The sequence below is a fragment of the Liolophura sinensis genome, chromosome 7 (assembly GCF_032854445.1).
Source record: "Liolophura sinensis isolate JHLJ2023 chromosome 7, CUHK_Ljap_v2, whole genome shotgun sequence".
NCBI classification, from domain to species: Eukaryota; Metazoa; Mollusca; class Polyplacophora; order Chitonida; family Chitonidae; genus Liolophura; species Liolophura sinensis.
In genome coordinates this window covers 53,993,869-54,016,570 of record NC_088301.1, presented here as the reverse complement: position 1 = coordinate 54,016,570, position 22,702 = coordinate 53,993,869, and the positions used below count along the sequence as shown (strand labels likewise).

Sequence of the window (22,702 nt, the reverse complement as noted above, 5' to 3'; positions counted from 1 at the left end):
TATGAGTTAGTGTGCCAGAAATGATCAGAACGTCCACATTGCCGCCGGAGGGAATAATCTCACAGTTCCGACCCTATATATGCATGTTACATCTCATTTTCTTAACTTTTAGTAGGTTTTCGTGTATCAGCATTGTTGAAGGCTACACAGCCTCAAGTTCTTGTTGGAAACAGCGCATCGATCAAACTTAGCATGTAGCATGGTAGGCTTGTTTATGCCCCAAAATACTGTAACTGTTCCTGCTGGCACACGAGTATCACTGAACTGCTTCCTCATAACTTATATATTATCTGTGTGTATGAATGAGGGATTATGACAATCTTGTAAAAGAGAAATGACCCGGATGTGATGCCTATATTATAAGCAGTAATTTAACGTAAGAAATATTTCTTACTCTTATCATAAGGGAACATTTGATAATGCCATTTTCGTAACTAAATGCTGAATGCACCGCTGAACTTAGATACATTACTTACATTATTTACATTATATTAGATGATAGGCTTCAGTTAAGTGGTAAATGCCTAAATATTGTGTAGATATATATGATCCACTGAGGATATATAGTGCAGATGTAATGTGACTATCCTCAAGTGTTGTCTGATTTGCTTAATAGCTCAACAAAATTCATCATTTGGTGTAAGTGCATTTTAGCTCACTTTTCTTGTTCCTCCAATGTATACATTTCTCATGAGAAGATTCACTATACTGACCTTTTCACAGGTTGATGTTAAGTTTTATAACTCAGAAATATTGTAATTTGTTCTCGGAAAGCAGTTTGGCAAACCGTAGGTGTATCACTCATTTCAGAGTCCCGATAAACCTTCACTAATCTGTTACTAAGGACAACAAAAGGTTATTGGATAACACGAGGGGTGGGATTTGTTTTGAAGCTGTTTATTAGCTTCCCTTGTAGTGCCTGCTTCGATCAGCTGTTACACTTGTCACCAAGATAACATTTCCGACCTCGATATTAAAATTGATTATGGTGACCTGAAAATCGGAAGAGCTAAGAACGAATAATGAGGTCTCGTTGTTTACCCAGTCCCATTGCGTCTGAGTGACGTATGTCTACACTCGCGGATCAGACAAACAATAGAGAATGGATTAACTGTTCACCGTGGGCAGATTCCTGGCAAATTTGCTATGAAACTCGACCTTGACCCATGCAAGTGTCCCTGTAAGATAGGACAAGAGAACAGATAATAAGAATGTGACCCACATTCATCAAACATTTATACTGGTATGCATCGTGCAAAGGCGCGTATTCTAACCTTGAGAATCGAGTCATGCAGTAGTACAGTACCTTCACGAGTTCTCACTAGCATGTACTAGTCACGTGACAGGACATGTCGGATCCGTGTTGATATACGCATGTTCATGGTTTTGTTTTGGGCGGCCGGAAAATTTGGAATCCCGTGAAGTGTAAATGACACCCCCACCCAAATCCTTAAGGTTGATCTTATGCATGCCATATTACAAGGATCTATTCACAAATCCCCAGACATTTCTCTTCATGCTTTGATGGGCCAGAATCATTATTTTATAGAATTTCGAAAAGACCCAAGGTCTGTGCAATGGCCCATGACTTCTAGAATACAATTCTGCATTGATATTTTACCATTCATTCACAACGCCACCGATCGACATTTCTGGACCAATTCACCAAATCATAGCAGTGATTGACATCTTAATGACTCCCAATGCTGGCTTAAAGTGGTATACATCAGTCAGTTGTGAATGGTTTCTCTTAGACCCTTCATACGTTTCATCACGTATATGTCTTAAGGTATATATACAACACTAATATATTAATAACACTAATTTCTTGTGTAAAGCACATACACTAACTTTTTAACTATAAATCCTAAAGCAACTATCCAAATAGTGAATCGCAGTAGGCCTCATGATAATTACACTGTTCAGGTATATGGTTTTGGTCAGTTGCTTAAATTACGACGATAGTTTTACAAGTTAAGACCGATGTGTTAACTGAATAGTGGTGACCATAAGGCTAACCTCTGCGGGAGTCTCTCGCCTGAGTGCTCCGATGTTATCTCGTATCTTGTCAATATCGCTAATCAAATATGCTAATGGGCCGCCGTAGTGCACTGCATACAGGTTGAACCGCTAAGTCAATTAAATGTTTTACCCTTGCTATTGTACAGGCTAAGTTGTAATCCCACTGGTCGTTTCACGCCTCTAGACATGCGTTGGGCAATTCAAACTGGCGTGTCCGGAACTACGCCTGTTTAAACAACCTATATACAACCACTGTATGCATAACCTATCAACGTTATAAGCACAACGCTCAGTATTAAAGGTATATAAATCACATTCGCTAATGTTTGAATCTGTGAGGGAAAGTTCGCCTTCATACGTTGTGAACAGCCCATACAGACCTATGGTGATATAGGTTATTCTCACGTGCGTTACGGATATACAAAACGTTTATGTATAGGGTCTGTTCCACCCCCACCCCCCAGATGTGCTATACAGGAAATCCAGGTATGTCCGATGAAGGGTCACTTCCATTTGGGTGAACACTGTATCTTTTGCGTGGATAAACTACGACACGTTCATAATTATATGAACCATTATAATAAAAAATGCAACAGAGTATTTTTTTGCGCCTTTGAAGCCCCAGTTAAATACATTTGGTATATAAGAGATTCTCAACAGGTTGGAGAGGTTGATTGTTTGTAAGCATTAAAACCGACACACGGCATGATCGTGTGTTGTCGCCTGGTTGAAGTACCGTGGAGTGACCTTGGAAGGGAGTGTAACGTTTCTACTTCAGCATTGCAAGAGTGGAGTCCATGGTCGATAAAATACCTGTTAACCATTTCTTTATATCCCCTAGCACACCACAGAAAATAAAACCAAACAGTCCTCTTTTACTCGTTAATAAAACCGAGGTTCAAAGTCGTCACTGCTCCGATTTGGCAACGTTCCAGGCGCATTATAAATGAGAGGAACTGCGGGGAAAGAAGTGGCTTGTAAACTTACGCCGTATACCTGCCGCATACGGTCGGTGAATTCAGGCAGTTCGACCTTAGCCTGTCTTATTGCTTCACTGTTTTATTAACCATATTTACCTATACACTTGGGACTTTTTTAAATGGAAGCATCGTCCTGTTATTCTCAGTTGTACCGGTGAAGTGCTTACGTTTTCGGTTAAATACAGGTTCTCATCGCGTTTGTTGGTTGTGACTTACGCCTACACAGGTACATGCTCTAATTTCCTTGAGAGACGCACTTAGTTCATTTCCACCATTTTAAATATTGTAAACGAACTGTGCAAATTGTGAGCCCACCTTTCATTGCATAACTTTAATACTTACTTTGCATTTCTGTTCTGTTTTGTAGATGCGTTGGAGTTATCTTTCCAGATGGTTATAAGGTGACTAACACATCTGAGACGCTTTGATGATATCGGGAATTAGTAACGAGAAATGGACATGGCGGCGGCAAAAGGAAGTGTGATCAACAAGACACGTGTTTCTGGGAAAAATGATAATTTCAAGGGGCCTTTAGCTGCAACTTGGCCGACCTGGAAGTCGTCTAAGCCGGGGAAAGTGCCATCCACGGGGAAATGGTTAAATGACTATGATGTTTCTTTGGACCGCGGACACTCTCTGGAAGTGCTACATTTAAAGAAATCTAACACGGCGGCCATGAGTTCCACAGCGCAGAACCGGCAAGAGGACATTCCACTTGTGAGTACAGATGCCAGTATACCAGGTGATCAGTTGATTCACCTGTTAATTAAATTTATAAAATGTGAGCAAACATTTCAAGAGAAACCTGTCAAATTGATTTCGTGATATATTAAGAACATGATACTAGTTTTATTCTCACCACTGGGAATTCATATTCGCATCGTGCCGTTAAAATGCTATTAAGTTCTCGTTTACTAAATACCTCTCCATATGTTTAGTATTTGGACTCCAATATTAATCTTATGATGGAATGGAATTGTTATAGACGTGTATGTTTCGTAAAAGCATGCAGTGGTCCCATCGTTTGTTGACACACGTCTCATATATATGGCCAAAATGCGCATATCCTAATCATAATTTTTATTAATATTAGCCCAAAATTACCCTAAAATATTAGTTGAACATGCATTTTATTGTTGCAATTAGTTTATATACACTGTTTTAACCTCGAGTCCTTTTGTAGTGTTCTATGAGCATGTTATATCATATAATCACATTCTAGGCTTTCAGAAATCTTAAAAATAAAGCCCTAAAAACGTTATTATGAGTTTATTAGAATTGTAAAGCCAAACCACACGACTGATTTGTGTTAAATTTAGCTGTTTTACAAATAATAACAGCATGCAATATCACATCTCATGTCTCACGTCCCAGGTATGAAGTATCCAAATAATACTCGAACTATCCTGTCAGTTTCCTTGGAATATGCTACATACAGATATGGTTTTTCTGGTGAGAGGAAACCGGGCAGAGCCCGGGGGGAACCCACGACCATCCGCAGGTTGCTGAGAGACCTTCTCACGTACGCCAGGACAGGAAATAAATAAATAATCTTGAGGGTAACATTGTTGTTCCAACTTTTACTTTTGTGTCAGCAATTACTTTACGGTAGTTTGTTCTTGCATTGTAGCGTATGAAACAACCAAATATAATATACCATACTTCAGCCGATATATATATAACAGGGACCTAAGGAACACTGTTGTATTACAACTGCAGTTTCCAGCGTTCTCATCAGGGATATCTGACGAAAGTTCGAAACTGCAGTTGTAATACAACAATGTAGAAAATCGAGAAGGTTTTCCTTATAGCTATTCTCCACATCAGAAAATATAACCTCTTAGCTACAAGAACCTATACACTGACGTCGGGAAGACGCTATACTCATGGATGCGTTTTCCCAGAACGACATTTTTACACGATTTACTATTAAGATATTGAATTATGGCTTTGCTGGTATAACCCCTTAGACTGTTATTTCACCTTCGTATACGGTTATGCCTTTACTATAATGTATGAGAGTATGCCCCTGGAGATGTTTAGACTTATATCGACTTTGTGTTTGCAAAAGGTTCTGGGCCATGCTGTGCAATTATAAAACATTCATCTGTACACTATAGCCGTTAATTTCTGAAAAGCTCTTTTGAATACAGGACAGGCCTGGGTAAAAACCTGTATAGCTTATACATATCGGATTATATGCAGTCAGTGCCCTATTCACCTTTGAAAGGAGCTTTGCACCACAAGCCCTGACTGAACGAACCAAATCTCATGGGTCCGTGAACTTAAATACCCCGCATCCTGTCAATCACTCAACCTTTTTTCAGAAAGTTTATACGGCACATTTTGACTTTCGCCCTTTAGACTCTTGTATATCATTCTTAGATGTAGCAAATTACTTCGCCCCTTTCCTTGTACAAGCATATATGCTTACTAAGATAACCCCAATTAATGGTGACATAATTTGGGCATCGCGGGTTTAGTGTGAACTGCGCCGAAATTATTACCTATCTATTAAAGGCAGAGGACCTAAGGATAAGTGTATCGGGTTTATCTGTAACACAAATAAAGACACTATTTTTAAAACAATTTTAACCGAGCATAATCATCTTCAGATCACAATGCGAATACACTGACAAAAATCCAGTTGAGCCCCAGTAAGTGTAAAAATACTGAATGTAAATATAGTCTAGAAGTGTTTAACATACAACTCTAAGGACTGAAACTAAATTCAGAAGGATAATACACAATCATTAATGCACAACGTTCAAACGTAAACGTGTATAGAAAGGCTAAACCTATTCACACTGATAAGGCTTGTTAATCTTTCATAAAATTATATTTGTTCGTCCGTGTACCTATTGATATTGTTGTTATGCAACGCAGATAAAAGTGAAATAAAGATTAATTCTGGAAAAGTTATAGGCTGCGTAAATTGTTACTTTATAAGCTCATATTTGCGTGCGTTATAACTCTGTAGTCTGTGCTCCACAACTGAGATAATGCAGGAATGGTCTGGAAGGGAGCAAGGATTAGTTGTTCGTATTTCGGCAATATGTTTCAAATACACGATGCCAATCCACTGAAGCTATCATATGAACATGTCCGATATAGGATTGGTTTGACACCTGGAATTCCGTATGCTCGAATCAAAGTGTGAAATTGTTCAAGTTTTTTTTGCCGGCGTTCTCACAGTAGCAACAGCTATGGTGTAAATATCTTTATTTTATCGAAAGGAATGATTGACATTGCTCATATCGATGTTCAGACACGTAGCTTAATTAATCTTTATGCGGCAAACTACAAATATTGAATGTTAAACATTCGGGCTTTGCGTTTGGGCTGCTACCTCGATCTACAGTTAACTTTGTATCGGTTGCTAATTTGTCAACTTTGAGATGAAAAACAAGGGTTATGAAGACTACTGGATTATGTTTTCCATAGGCAATAGGTTTCTGTCTCAGTGAAAGATTGCATCTTTTTAATCGATGCACTCTTGTTATCGAAGTAGAACTTCAATTTTTGATTCGATTCGCTCTCGATTTTAGCCGATTACATAACAGTGAACTTAGCTACAATGTGTTGTTGATTTTTTTCTTAAATTATGACAAAAGACTATAATCTTCTAACATTAATAAAACAGTCAAATCGATTATCTATAAATTTGATCCTTGTATCAGCTTAGTCGTCATCTGTTATACACATTGCGTTATTAGCGTCTGTGCTATCAAGTACTCATTCTTCTCATGGTACATTGTTTTAATTAGATTTATTTTGTTTTTGGTTTTTATTTCTGTCCAGGGTTAGGACCTGTTGTAAATAATTTAAAAGGTGTATATGTATATATTTGCTTTCCTCTGGCTTCCCCGCCTTTGATCCGTTAAAATGCCAATAACATTAACCGTAGCTTGTTTACACAGCAGACTGAGACATGCCTTAGCGCTCATCAGATCGTGCACTAGAAGGTGTATTGAGACTGAGACGTGCTTTCGCATTAACAGACAGGTAAATTCAGGTGTGTTTGTTCTGGATTTATGTGTAAAATCTTCCGCGCATAATTTGAAAATATAACTGTGATGTTTCAAGTGGTTGTAATTAAAGAACTCTGTGAAACTCACGGAAGAAATATAGGCCTACATTGCTTTTGATTAATCCGTATTCTACGTATTGGGTCACCGACAAACCTTACCCTGTAAACAGTACGTGCCTCTACCACATGTGCACTTCTACCTCATGTATAAAGCTTGGAGAACCTAACGTATGCGCGTGAGGATCGTGAAGGATCACTTCACAACAATTTAAGCTCGGCGGGAAACTGTTTGCGTCATTTACGTCGACCTCCAAGACATTACTCACAAGTATTTCTTTGCTCTCAGTCGAGCAACACTGCGTCACTCTTAAAACGAGTTTTGTTTATTGCGGTCAGAACCTATTAACTTTCCCTTTGACCATAGACGAGACCATTCCAATGCTCGATCCGGCAAACTACGAGAAGGTATACAGCTTCACTTTGTGAAAAATTGTTCTGAAAGTGTTGTCATAAACTCCTCAAGCCTTTCACTTCCTAAAGCCAAAAGGAACAATGGGATGGTATTGCATACCGAATAAACGAAATTCTGAAGACATTTTGCGTGATTGCTTTTATTGTTAACTCACGAGAGCAAACATACAGTTTAAAAAGTAACATAACAGTGTTACTTACAGACGTGCATTATAGTTATAACTTGGATAATAGTTTTGTTTTGCCAGAAAATTACAAAAAAATACAAAAATAATATGACTGTAGTTCTGATTAAGTCCATTTCGAGTGACAGATTATTGGTAATGCCACATTATAACTACACTTACTCCCTTGTTACCTTGTACCTTTGTAAGTTTTTGACAAAGATAGTGTTGCACTACAGCCGCATCTTCGCTAGATTAAACCTTGTCATTCGCTGACGAATTTCTGTTATAATGTAACTTGACAAAAATGAAATTCGTATACCAACCGGACAAAAAAGTAAAAGCCAAGTGTTTTACCCTGAGGAAGACATTGGTCGCGGTAAATAATTTATATTCATAACCATTTATGAGTTGTATTTAGTTTTTAGCTCATTTGTATATATCACAGGTGTAGTTAATGTTAGGGATGGTATCTTAAAAAGTAAAACATGTAGTGAGCTCGAGATTTTCATACGTGTAAAGCACAATGACAGGAGCCCTTTGGTACCTTTGCTACCATATGTAAGTTTATGCTAAGTTTTGTACCTATACAAGACCATGGAAATCTAATTCTCAGCTGCTGTGCACATCACCAAACATCAAAAGTCAAATAAACTAAACACAAGAATTAACTCACCGATAGTGATGATGTTCAGAATACTACTCCTTGAGCAAACGATTATGTCCACCAACTTGATGCCAGAATGCGTTATGCATGTAGTGAAATTATCTACAAAATGACTGTCTTGTGATTTCAAGTCCAGGAACTTGGGGGAAGCACAGATGGGCTTTTATGGATGATCTTTTGTGGCCCAGGATGCATATGGGCTCACTTTGACGTATTCAGTGTGTAAATAATTCAGTTCGTCAATTTGTACACGCTGCCCTGAAATATGACCCATATTATGTACACTCAGGTGTCTGCAGTTGGTATATATCACCCAAATGTTTCGACACACAACCGACTGACATAAGAGTTTGTAAACTTCTAAAAAGTCTGAGTGTTGATTCATGTAGTGTACAGTATAAGGCTATATATAGCTATGAATAATAATGATTAAAATTGCGAAAAATAAATCAGACACAGTCATACATATAATGGCAATTGCTGTTGACTTAAAGAAATGCTCCGATTAATTGTAGATGATATTATATTCAGGCATCTGTTTGCTCTATGCTTATAAGCAGTTAATTTGTTAGCTAGAACTGCAAGCAGATTTACGGCTTTCAAGCAGTCTGCAAATACAGTTTTTAGCGCCGACAGTGTATTAGAACAAATTTGTTTCGGAACATTACAATGTTTGAAATATTATGTGGACTACAGAATGTAAACGGCCTGGATACCGAGTCGCTGTACTACGCATTATAATTCTTTCGGATATCTTTCGGAGTAAATTTTCAGAAAATTCTCAACAATCCAAGTTCAGAATTTCTGTGTCTCTTTTTCATGTTTTTTGCAGTTATTAGCGATTTTCTCTGTTTTTGTTTTCATGTGTTGTAACCTGCACTGTCAAGTGCCGCTTGCCTGTACTAACTGGAGTATTTGTTACGCGCTTCCTGATATGCTAGAGATAACTTGAAAACTTAGTCGTTCATTCGTCATTTATTCCAGATAAGACACAAGGAAATATACAGAAGAAGAGAAACTGTTTAAAAAGCGTTAACTGGATTCGAACTCCAGCTTGACTGACTGACATTAGCAGTTTATAATTTCTGGCCCGGGCACTCTTGCGCACATCGTAAATTTAAATCGCTAGTCGCTATATATTAGGTCAAGGAACGTCACACGGCACATGTTGACTCACTCATGTACAAGAGAAATAGTTAAGCCTTTGCTAGGGACCTGGTAAACTAAAAATGAAATATAGTAAACCGGCCTTTTAAAAAAATTGTGAGGCTCTACAAAATTCTTGCATATGTCAAATGTTTTTGGTACACATACATAGCATACAGTTATAGGTATCACCATTTGGCAAGGTTATAAAGCTTATGTTGGTTGACACTGAATAATGTATAACACTTTTTCAAACGCACTTTACGCCCAATTATTAACGTAAAGAGCAAGTAGTTGATCTACCTGATGACAAATTTTGAGCTTCTCAACAGCAATGGATTCTAGTTCATCATTCCAAGCTACAACGAACTGTATACTTGTATCTTTAACATTAAAAATAGTTCATTAAGTGATGTCACATGACTAATGGCGAGCCTCTACAGTTTTCACTGGAATTCAACGTCCTTTTCAATTTATCTCGAAATGTAAATGTTCCAGCAGTGTGTGCAATTTTAGCTTGATCCGTGCAGTACTTCTAGAGAAGAAGATTGTTAAAGCACTCACCTAACAATATGGTGAGAAAAGTAGGTCATTCCGGTATATCATTTGTTCACTGTTACAAAGTGCTTTTGTTAATGATCACTCACCATCAGTCTGATTCAGTCATGGCGAACGGTTTTTCGAGAAACCAATAAAAAGTTATTGCATTTTTTAAATCGTTTTGGCAAGAACAATAGATTTCCAGCTTTCAGCTTGGAAGTGCAATAATGTTTGATGTAAACTGACCAAAACGCTTAGAGCTAGAACAATAAATTTCAAATTTCCCGAGCTTGACGTCTTCAACATTGAACCCCTTTGGCAAACTATGCCAATTTAGATGGCTTGAATAGCGAAGGAACTAGACAACTTTGGCATAGAATGAAACACCCATTTAACCAATTTAATGACTAAAACACTCCACACAACAGATCCCGAAAAACGTCCCCTAGAAGGGATTATAGAGGATTCTATTCAGCTGTCAGTCATAACCGGAGGAGCCCATACACTGGGATTCCTCACCTATTCATCGTCCGTCGCTCGCAAATTTGGCCGCTTGTCAAACATTCCTCTTGTGCTAAAGGTCTTGTCTCATGATGTGACTGGGACACATATAACCACTGTCAGAGGCTTTGGTGAAATCCAGCACAGTGTCATGTTTACCTCGTCAGTTAGCCTTAACGCTAATCTCTTGAGTAGGTGAAAGTTACTCAGCTATTTATATTGCCCGAGTAGCTATTACCCACAAGTAGAACTACAAGTGTCTTATGCAAATGTCTTTCAGACTGGTGGCTCTGAACACGCACATGTATAAATGTACGACGTTAATACCTTATTGCAAAACAAGCACTGTGATGTTAATTGCGATTTATTAGACGTCACTGGTCTGGAAACAATATAAAAACTATAACATAGAATAAAGCCAGAGCAGTGATGACAGTGTGATAATTGGCAAATGGTCTCACGTGACTGGGGAAATACGGCCTTCTAAAGTACTTGCAAAGTACTATATTGCCCGAACAAAACAGGGAAGATGGTACATATATGTTTCGGGGGCTTTTAAATCATCACTTAGGTTTGTAGAGGAATTTAGGTAAAGTTAACCTTAAACGATACTTGAAACGCTTGCTTTTTATTTCATAATATATGAGTGCATGGTATGGCCGAACGCATAGAAGTACAAAAAAATTCTTAACTTTGTTCTTGGGGCTTCAATATGGCTTTAAACCACACTTTAACTACAGCTCCAGTGGTCAATTAAGCAGCCTTCTATGGTGACGCCAACCATATCTATCAAAACAACTTTGTTTGGGGGGGGGGGGGAGTCCAAATTGAGGGTGCTGAGGTGGTCTCACGTTCACAATGTGCTCATCGATGACGTCATTTCAAAAATATAAAATATACTTCAACAATGAACCTTTTTTTCTATTTTTATTGACCTATCTTACTTCAGTTTCCTTAAAACCATACTCTTCGTTTCATAGCACCTTTTCATATATTCTTTAAGAGTGAATTAGGGCGATCTCGCAGGAATTTCCCAAGTGGAAACCCTGGTATTGAGAATTGAGGGGAACACCAAGGAAAACAACGTGGAATTCCAGACTTAAATATGACATACACTCCAAGGTTCATAACCTAAAATTCCTAATTTAAAGTTGATCTCCACGGTAATTACACAAATGGGACTATGTCTTCCGTAATTAAGGGATTAGCGGAAAATCATTACCCTAGCATTACTCGACCGTATGAGTGGCGGCTTTAAAAACCGTTATGAATATCACTTGTGACACAACATTGTCTGAGGTCTTAACCATACTGTGCGAGCGAATTGATTTATGGTGTGTTTAGGTGGCAATTGAGATAGGACTTTCACCTCTCATCATTCCACGAATTTTTCAAAACTGGATTTGACTGGGAGGTCGCTGGTTTCCGATCAGATCAAGTCTAGAATGGCACTTGATTAAAGATATTGACGTAACACATGAAATTAAATTCGCTGTTTTTCTGAAACTAAGCTGTCAGCAACGATGATAAATGAAATGAAAACCAGTTACGCATAAACTACCGGCGCATGCATGCAGTGGGAAAACGTGATCTTCAATGTCGAGATTTAATCTAATTTACAGCTTCCAATTCTTAAAAGTATACAGCGACATAAGCCTGTTATTAACTTTTATAGTTTGAACTGATCCAGCTCTAGAAGCTTATGGCAGCAAATCTTGTTCGTGCTCTTATGCCACACAAGATTCTTTATGCAACTAATGCAGCTTGCCAGTTTTCATGTTTGTTACTTGTGACAGGTAGACCGAGGTCATGACCGTAGACTTCAATGAATGCACAAGGCACAGTATCTGTATTCGACCGGATATTACGTGTCATAGTACGATTATAAAAGATGGGATCTCAGTCTGGGTGGTTTCCCCATATGCTAGTTGGAAGAAACAGCTGTTCACATGGTTTGTAGGATACAAAGAGTGTTAAGGTTGTCGAGAAATGAAAATATGTCTGTTAATGGAAGTGCTGAGGTTGGCTGTCTACAACACACAACAGTGGATAAAAATAATGCATCAAATGTATTTGATCCAATAATATGATTAATCTTAGAGTGCCTATTCCATCGGCTATAAGTGAATTATCACTCCAGGTCAATTACTACCACAACTTTTGGTAAGACCTGCTCCGTGCTTTTGTCTTCAGGCTACCGGCATCTTTGTAAAAGAACAACTTTCGCTCTTACGCTTTATTGGATTCCCTGTTATTGTAAGTTGATGTTAAAGCCGACGGCGTTTGGGTATATCTAGAGAATGAGAATCTAAAGAATGTGTTTTAACTTTACAAAGAAGTGCAAATGCTTATAATGGTGTGCATTAATGCTCGTTATTCTCCCCTCTTGTATTTATATTTTTCTTATGTAGGATCTACATGATCATGACGATGACGAAGATGAAGATGAAACCGAAATGACAACTGAAGAGAAACGGGTAAGTCGTTTACAACCGGAAGAGTTTTATACAACTTAATGGAAAATTATTATTAATTCATTAACATTTATGTGGCCATGTTTGAACACTGGCAATCTCTGCTTCGTTTGAAATCATACGGATGGCTTTCATTGCCGGTTATGAGGGATTTCTTATAAAGTATTGCACGGTTTGTCCTGAAGTGTACATTTCGCTGTCATTTCGCTATCTGCACAAATTACCTATATATATAAGAAATCAACCGAACCACCACAAAAAACAAAAACACGTAGATTTTTAAAAAGCGTATTCTATGGCAAACAAAGCTTATTTCAGTGTTAACAGAAATTTAGAAATAAAAGTAATGGTGAATTTGTTCACTAAAATGAAAATCTGCCGGTGTCCTTATGGGACCCAACATGTTCGTTAAGTTTCTCCCCAAAGCCGTAACCTTTTGAAATGTAGAATAGCTTTCCCCCTTTTGCCTTTTAATTTTCTCATTTGTGTCACTACTACGGGTATTGACTGGCAGTTCCACAGATATAGCTATAGTTATTTACATTTCATCTGTTATGGGCATGCGTGTATTATTTTTTCTTCTTTTCTACGGCTAACATTTGTATGTATTCACACTGTGGCCACGCAAAAGAATGCTCACAGTGATACTTCTTTCACCTTTTATGGGTAAATGAGAACGCTAATTCTAGAATTATACCACCTAGTCGAGACCTAAAACCATTTCCTGTAATAATCTTTGTCGTCTCTCTACCAGTCATGTCTCGAAAAACACCCAAACAAACGAGTTCATTGGGTAAGTAACTTAGGTGTCCTAAGATAATCGTATTAGGATCGTGGCTCTTCAGTTTTAACCCTTAAATGTACAGAAAAACATTTTCCTCCCTCTAAGGCATACAGTTCCGGAAAAGATCGATGGCGTCAGATATGTTATGAAGCCTGCCTTTCATCTATAAATGTGGAGGAAGGCTTACTGAACAATTGTTGGTAATAACGATTGTAAAAACCTTATCTGAAGTCCTTTGAAATATAATGAAGGCGTCCTTGGATAAATATTCATAGGAAGTATTGAGGCAAATTAACTGTCACTATACATCCCCATAGAGGAAAAGTGCAGTTTATCAATACCGACAAATAATGTCTCCATGCAATGTATTCCCTGCCGTAAACCAACCGTGTGTTGCTTTTGTCCACATTGATATCCACATGCTAATTAATTATTCTCACGTCCCTCTTCAACTGGAAGGTGTTACAGACATGCATTTATCGTTTTTCAGATCTTACGTATTCCCCTGAGCCAGAATTACATTAATGTACTTCTAACTGTTCTTTATGATCTTTTGAGCAATCCTGTCAGCGGCAGTTAGTGTCCTGCCATACTGGGTGACACTTGCCTGACAAAAATACACCACAGCTGTTGTGTCCTGCCATATCGGGTGAAACTTGCCAAACGGAAATACAGCACAGTTGTTGTGTCCTGCCATACTGGGTGACACTTGCCGGACAGAAACACAACACAGTTGTTATGTCCTGTCATATTGGGTGTCACTTGCCAGACAGAAACGCAGGACAGTTCTTGTGTCCTGCCATACTTAGCGACACTTGCCAGACAGAAATACAGCATAGTTGCTGTATCCTCTCATATAGGGTAACACCTGCTAAACTGAAACACAGCACAGTTGTTGTGTCCTATCATATCGGGTGACACTTGCCAGACAGAAGTAGAGCACAGTTGTTGTGTCCTGTCATACCGGGCGACACTTGCCAAACATTAAAGAAGGTACAGTAATGAGACTCTGCAGGAAAAGATCGTCCATAGTGAGAGTTGTCTCTGATCCCCGTTCAGTCTTGTCTCGTGACTAATGAAGCCTGATAATGCCAGTATATATCTTCAGAGAATAGTTCCTTTAAGACTTTAATATTTATTATAAATTATATCGTATTATACATTGTGCATTCTATACTTATATTTTTACTTTATTTTGTAAGAAATTACTCTCGTGAACTTTGACCGTTCAGAGTATTCTTGTACATTTAAATTTTAATGTCATTTTTAATCAACTGAAAAACGTCACCAAGCAGACACCGTATTACGTGTATGGTACAAACGTTTTGAAGATATGTGATTCGTTTCGGTGTACGAGTACTCTTCTAATCTTGCAACTTCATGCTTTAATTCCTCTTTATAACGGCTGTATATCTGTACACTGTGATTCCATGAAGTGTATTGGATGAATGAAAAATAAAAACACTGTACGGAGACACCTGAAAACCAAAATGGCAATGTGTTCTAAGCAGTGGTAATGAAGCTTTGAATGGTGAAGGGATTTGGGGTCGAAATCCCCACACGAACCTGTACTCGGTGGTAAACATAGATCGTCCGCCAGATAAAAGCTATCACTTGAGCTAATACTAGTTTGACTTTCTTCTCCGTTAAAGTGTTTAAAAGTGGAAGGAGAGAACTTGAGAGTCAATATCTGTATACAATTCTACCGTGCGTTGATTATATCTGGATTGAAAACTGTTTTAGGGTTAGTTTGGGTCTGTCTCTGGGAGGGTCAATATATAGTCTACACCCACACAAACTATGAGAAGAAAAACACCTTACATTTATAACACCAGAATTAGGCCTGGCTGAACGCCCAGGTCGTGTGTTCAGAGCACAAAAATAAGGCGTTAAGAGAAGAGAAGCTTGATTTTAAGACCCTGCGTTTCATTACTACATGTACGTTACGGCATAGTGGATAAGTCATGGCTTTCCACATTCTATTTATTCTACTGAACCGAAGTTATGCTTTGTCAACATATTGGACGTGGGTTCCACTTGTATGATACATCTTGCCTATGCGTGATGATGTGGAATACAAGGTGGGCATAGTTCAGACAAAATGCGATAATCCAATCACGGCTATCAACGTATGTAGATCATTGAATTAATGTATATATCAGCATTAACTGCTGCCATATACGGGTAAAATCTCCACCTATAGTAAGCTTGAGTATCAATCCGTTGTCTGTACATAATTCTCCACGTACATCGTGTTGAAGCGACCCACTGAAAACAACAGACTGATACTCCAACTATCTCCAACTTGTCTGACCAGTAGAAGTGACTTGCATACATTTACATTTGTATGAAACAGTAAAATGATCGTTATGTAAAGTTCCTAACATTGTGAAGTGAACCAAAAGGCATTAGTAAATGGGGAAATGTTTAAATGTGTACAACTACAATTAAATGACCCTTTACAGATTATAAGAGGGATGTCTTATAAACTTTCAGTGCCAGGGCGTCGGGTACAAGCTTATGTCTATTAACTATAAAAAGTAGTGTATACAGGCCATTAGTTAATTAGAAGTTCGGATTTGTTCACATTACGAATACGTGTTGACACTCTGCCTTGGAAGCTGGTTCACCATATAAGCTAAAATGACCAATATAACGCTGTCTTTTGGTGTGTAGTCAGGAAGAACAATTGTACTTTGTAGATCTAAACTTTAATAAAACGAGAATCAAAGGTAAAAGAATATACTGTTTGCAGTTTGTCCACCATGTGTTACCTCTCTGTGTGTTGTAGGCTATGTTCAATGCGGTTGGTGTAGGTGATATTGATTTGCTGGAGGATTTACTGGATCAACCAAACGCGGACATAAACGTAGAGTGGGTGAGTAGGAGAAAAATATCCTCAACCCTCTGGTTGTGTGCATGGGTTTTGAGCTTTTGTCAGTGTATCGAGGCAGTCAATAACAGCTTGTGTTCTTGTGAAAGTACCGCCGTACTCTGTATGTGATTAATGTCCAGGGCATGCACCGTCAAACAATACTGAAACACAGCCGATATTTCGTGGACTCTCCAACAGGTTGTATGTATACATTTACAGTTCCTAATATGAAAGAAATGCCTGCTGATACTGAAAAAAGAAGGCTACACTACTAGGAAGAAATATCGCAAGGATAAGAGTTCCTTAGAATATACGCATGTAGTTCGACTTTGATGATGCATGAATTAGCATTGTAAATAACATAATTTATTATACTGTTTAAAGAAACCCTTTTTGTCTTTGTGGTATAGTTTGGAGAAAACCTTCTGATGGCTGCTATAAGGTCTGGACAGTGCGAGATGGCGGATTTTCTAATCGACAACGGGGTGAACTTTAACCACCAGAAGAAAGTCATAGTAAATATTTCATTCAAAATCGATGACGATACACTTGAAATTAAAGCTCTGGACATCTTTCTATCAACCGATATAAGTAAATTCGTCTGCATTTTACTGTGTACACAGTTCTTTATAAATGTAATTTAGTTTATCAAAATTGAGACCCACAAGGTTATCCATAATGGGTGTTCCTTTATCGATGCCAAGGAGTATAGAGTTCATGGATAGCGGTCAATAGCAGAATGCCGTTTTACCCCATTCCATAAGGCTGACAGACTGAATGATTGCGCGCACATTATCAAAGTAATGGTGACTGGTTGTAAAAGGGGTGAATTTTCTGCCTTAGTTTAATACCTCTTCTCGCAATTTCTTACAGGAACTCGAAGAAGATACAGACCACAAAGCTTCCGTTTACCACGTGTCATGCAGACAAATGGCCTACGACAAAGGACTTTCTAATATCGTCGAGCTGATTGATGTAAAAAACGGCGAGCTTTTCCCTTTTGTGAAACCACGTGAGCGGCAGATGCGTTTGAGGCGACCCGTAAAAGTAACGGCGAGTGAAAATGACTGCCAAGGTGGTTCGCCCGAGCCAAAAGACGGTGGTTCAGCCGTGACGTCACGGCGGGAAGCTGAAAAGAACACGAAAGTTAACCTTCGAAGGGAATCGTCAGACAACGACAGCCTCAGAGACAATGACACTGATTCTGGTCATCACAGTGACATTAGTCGCAGGGAAGACATCGCTGACAGTCCTGACACGAGTTTTGAGCAGACCAAGGACGAGTTCCGTCAAGGGAAGGCGATTCCCCATGATGAAGGATACTGTTCTATTTCTCCATTAAGCTCTCGAAGGGGGACACCTACGGACAGCATGACTAATGTGAACAAAGCACTCATGATTAAATCGACTAAATCAGCTCTTGGTATTAAAAGAGAGACGACAAAAATCTCCGAATCCAAACTTCGAGATGGGCCTTCTGTGAGAAAAGAGGTGAATGCAGCTGGAAGCTACTCGAGGGAACGGAGACTCTGGACTCCCAAGAGTAAGAAAGGTACACCTGACCTACTTGAACTGTCCAGCGACGAGAACCCGCCTGCTTTGGTTCGAACCCAGTCCCCGTGGCAAGACGACAGACCAGCCAACAGCCGACGACACCGACGTCTCCCTATTCCACCAACCTGCAATGCTCAACCGCACAAGCCGCGTATTATGTCTCCCCCGTCACAGTCTGGCAACAAGGTATCCAAAATACTGACTCAAACTAAAATCGTCACGTTGCCTAACAAACTGTCCTTCCCTTCGTTGCGGACCCCTATACAAGCAACGCGGATTGATGTACCGGGTGAAACTCTTCTCGAGTCGTCTTCCAGATCGCCGGTGAGAACGCAGCTGAGGTATGGACAAGGTGTGTCAGCAGGTGTTTCAGCAGTAGATTCACACCAAAGCAGGAAGTACGATGAACATTTTGTCATCAATACGGAATTGGTGAAGAGGAAAAAATCGGGCTACCGATCATGACCTTTGGTATAGTGCACAGCTTTCGGTGACCTCAGTTTATCTATGCACGTGTGACAAAAGCAACGTATTGCTGTGGATATTATCCAATAGGCTATTTTGTATGTACAACCTGCTAGTATTGGGAACATATAGCTGGTCTTCTTCTCGAATTTACAAATACAAAATGTCATCATTTACGAATGTTTACATGGAACAACGAACTATAGGCTTTTATAAGATCATCGTGGAAGGTTATGATCTTGTTAACCAGTCAACTGTGTCTTAAGGCAGTTTTCTATATCATTGTAAGAAAACGTGCTTGAGGTCTGTTGAAATTTATAGAGCCCTGGACACAAATCATCTAGACCTACACTGTACTGGATACCCTTTGGCATCAACAACCATGTGTATGGCTTGCAAACTGACGGAAAAAAAATGCCTTTCATAGATTTCACATAAAAACATGTACATTGATAGGCCTATATATATTTTAATTGCATTTGGACATGATGTTTCATTGGAAAAATGATCAACCAAGCCAACTTTATCTGTCATTTATAAATACGATACGATCTAGTCCGTGTTAGTTTGAAGGCCAGTACTTTTTCTTTGTTATCAGTCCAATGATCCTTGTAGGCACTTAAAGCGCCCGATGGCTTGAAGCATTGTCTTTATCACAGAATGCTGTATTGGCGGTTATTTCCTATTTGCTGTTAGTAGATTAATTATAATGGAGATTGTCTTCCCCTTCTGGTGTGTTTTTGATGAGTACAGCTGTGCTTTCATGACGCCACAACTTAGAATATCAGAATGCATATCTTGTGCAAGATGCTAGTAGCTAGTATATGCTTTTGAGAATGTTCTGTGCGTCATAGCAGATGCCACCCATGGAAAATGCATACATAATATATGCATACATAATATAGACATGGGAGTGTAATTATTGTAGTGCGTTATAGAATATCAGTATGCGCTACATGCATGCACGACTGCAGCGCACGGATTTCATCTAGCAGAGCTGAGTTTGACTGTCGATACATTACATATTACCAGTAATACTTTTTCCTGTACATTTACACCGAATACCATTCTACATCTGGGAGTATTACGCTGTATTACACACCGTTGACTGTATGAAATATTTGATACCTTGCTGCTGTCGATGATACATCACGAGGCAGCAAACGTTACTAGAAAATGCAAACAATGTATATAAATAGTTTTATGTTACAGCTCTGAATGTAAACCATCCAGAGCGGTGAATTTGGAACTGTTTCTTTTCAAAGTATGGAACAGTTTGTTTCACTACTTTGAGTCATACCCGTATGATATGTTATTTAAGTCCAAAAACTTTGATCATTGAGGTTTGCTCAGTTCCATGCTACTGTTTGCATTATTTGCAGTATTCAATTTTCGGGTGACAATATTTTAGACAGTGTGCATAGCACTTGCACTGGTTCACTGTTTGAAGTGTTGTTCGTGTGTCAACGTACAATGAAAATTTTTCGCTATATATGTATAATCGATTGTGTATTACTTGTCAGTCCATTCGCTCAGATGCCACTGCTCACTCCATCACCAGGGTTGACACTTAGGTCAACAGTTGGCTACCAGGATTTTCTTTCTTCCGTGATTCTGAATATCTGTACTTGTGTTTCCACAAGTCGTAGACATTCGAGCATAGCATGGTAACATATTCAAGAGATCGATGTGCGTGCACCACATCTGTTCATGTACTGATCAGAACTGCGTGCGTGCAAGTGAACGGACTTCCCACAGCTAGATGGAGCATGTGACTTAGCTTGGCCTTGTGAAGATGGATATAAGTTGCTGTACATGCAAGTACATTACGAACTACTTTGACAAAGCCGAACTTAACTCTCGTGGTCATTGCATGAGGTATGATCGCTTGTAATTTTTGTCAGTAGTATTCCTTTATAACCACCACTATATAACATTTGTTTATGACGCACGGCAGTGAGTGGCTCAGGTATGGTTGAATATGAATATGGTTAGGAATTCCCACGCAACTCGATACGTTATTGGGCAAACGCATATAACGTTGAAGATTATGAATTTCCTCCCACTGCAATACTATATTGGGCAAACGCATTGTTTTGGAGATTTTGACTTTCCACGGGATTATGGCGTGTCGTTTACTTCAGATGGAACATAATTTGTTCTAGATTAAGAGCCGTCAGACAGTGTGATGCTTCATTTATATCATGTTGGGGTTTCTGAGTTACCACTTGTGATACACTCATTGGCACAGGTTTTGTACAAGGTTCAGAACTCATGAGCGACGCTATACAGAAAACGGCCCACTTTTCTTGAAGACTTTATATTGATACATCAAATATAACACAGGTTGTTCATGGTTTTGAGCACTGTCGCACGGCGGGATGCGTTGACACTTCGCACTTTGTTGAAGATCATTATTTTCACCCTCTTCTGATGAGATGTTAAATACGCCTACATGACGACAGCCTTTTCTGTAAACATAATTTAACATGTGTATATCACTAGACCTGTTCATTGGCGTTTTGAACCATCTCGGTATTCTTATCTTATATAGATGTGCTTGAAGAGAAGATGTTTTTGGCAGGGATATCGATATGCAGCAGGGATAACTAATTTTACCAATGCTTTGCCAAGTGTCCTATTATCCTGACACGGGTATTGAGATACTGGGCACCTTCCAACAGCTTTTCATTAGTGGGGCCTAGCCCTATATACATGTATTACTTCGGGTAGCAGGAATTGTCATTGTAACACGAACACCTGTATTAATTCGTGGACAACTGGTTTGTTTCAGTGTGAAGAACCATTTCCCTCCTTATCAGAATTATTTACTTATCTTCCCCTCCGTCCCAATTTGTGATATAAAACTTTCCGTCCTTACAGAGATTTACTTTATGTGTTTAATTTGTTCTGAGATGTGTATTTATATGTTTATAATATAATTTAGATGTATTTCTATTCTCAGTTTGATCGATAAATGTACACAAATTGTGATAAACAACAAATACTTTTAAAAAAATTTTTCATCATTTTCCCCAGTACACGTTTAATTAAACATTTTATATCTTCCCTGAATGATACAGCTAATAGGTGTAGTATAGACTGCATAAACTAGCATAGTCATTCTGCATGGCATATTTTATCCAACAGTTGTGTCGAGCGTTGAATTATTTATGTGCTTTGTCCAGAATTGTCTTTGACGTGTTATGAATGACAGACGATAGCCTGTAATATCATAAAGCAACAAACTCCATGAATCAAAAACGTTATAATATCTACATATTTACAGATCACTGCATGCAGAGTCCCGTATATTTCGTTAACAGCATAAATCTTTATCACTGGGAATTTAGGCATCAACATTTAGGCCTATATGTACAAACTTTTCAAGAAAGTGTTTGGTGTTTATAGCGCTAGGGAAACTTTACGGAAAGATTACTTCCTGTATACGGTGTAATGGTGTGAAATTCTAGCCTGTGTGAAAATGCTTCTGTACATTTCCATCAGCAAAAGACATCAGTCAGTTGCTTCACATTTATCAAGTATTTTAGGCCTAAAGATGTCAATGTTTTCTTTGGTAGCAGCATACAAAATGCACTCTATCCTATACCGACATTGTTTAAAAACGTCTGGATCTGTATAATGAATCAGCTTGTAAAAATCCTTAGCGTTTCTACACTTATTAAAGCACAATCCCTAATCTTAACACAGATTTGACCTTTACCATGACTCGATAAACCATGGTCTTAATGTACATATAGAGCAATCTGGATTTTGCATTTAATATATGTAAAGGCATACGACACAATATTCTCATGTATCGTGTATGTTTTAATACAGAAGTTTTGTTTTATATATTGATTTATTACAACTACTTAAGGCTTGTTTGATGGTCAAGACATCGACATATCTCTATTTTCTTACTGTGATAAAGAGGGAGCAGAACAGATTCAGTCGCAGATTGTTATTTGGTGCTAGGCCGGCTGAATACGACGAGAAAAGATTATCTATTACATGTATGGAGGTTTA

The 22,702-nt window shown here is 38.6% G+C and overlaps 1 protein-coding gene across 3 annotated transcripts; it reads left to right on the top strand.

Annotated features, from left to right (window-relative positions):
* Nucleotides 1–2,467: 2,467 nt before the first annotated feature.
* On the top strand, nucleotides 2,468–22,702 carry LOC135470559 (uncharacterized). Of its 3 annotated transcripts, none has more exons than XM_064749577.1 (6): nucleotides 2,468–2,508; nucleotides 3,370–3,719; nucleotides 12,933–12,998; nucleotides 16,571–16,657; nucleotides 17,065–17,169; nucleotides 17,528–22,702. In XM_064749577.1, exons 2-6 carry the CDS (start codon nucleotides 3,456–3,458, stop codon nucleotides 18,671–18,673), a joined length of 1,668 nt encoding a protein of 555 aa, XP_064605647.1. In that variant the 5' UTR covers nucleotides 2,468–2,508; nucleotides 3,370–3,455; the 3' UTR covers nucleotides 18,674–22,702. The 3 variants fall into 3 exon arrangements, with proteins under 3 accessions (XP_064605647.1, XP_064605646.1, XP_064605645.1); XM_064749576.1 differs by lacking the exon at nucleotides 2,468–2,508 and adding an exon at nucleotides 2,993–3,030; XM_064749575.1 differs by lacking the exon at nucleotides 2,468–2,508 and adding an exon at nucleotides 3,099–3,228.

What these genes read in the sequence shown, in the direction of transcription:
- LOC135470559 (XM_064749577.1), top strand. Translation starts at nt 3,456, where the DNA reads ATGGACATGGCGGCGGCAAAAGGAAGTGTGATCAACAAGACACGTGTT. An exon ending in TGACAACTGAAGAGAAACGG is followed by an intron (nt 12,999 to 16,570) that starts GTAAGTCGTTTA and finishes TGTGTGTTGTAG; the next exon opens with GCTATGTTCAATGCGGTTGG. An exon ending in ACCACCAGAAGAAAGTCATA is followed by an intron (nt 17,170 to 17,527) that starts GTAAATATTTCA and finishes AATTTCTTACAG; the next exon opens with GAACTCGAAGAAGATACAGA.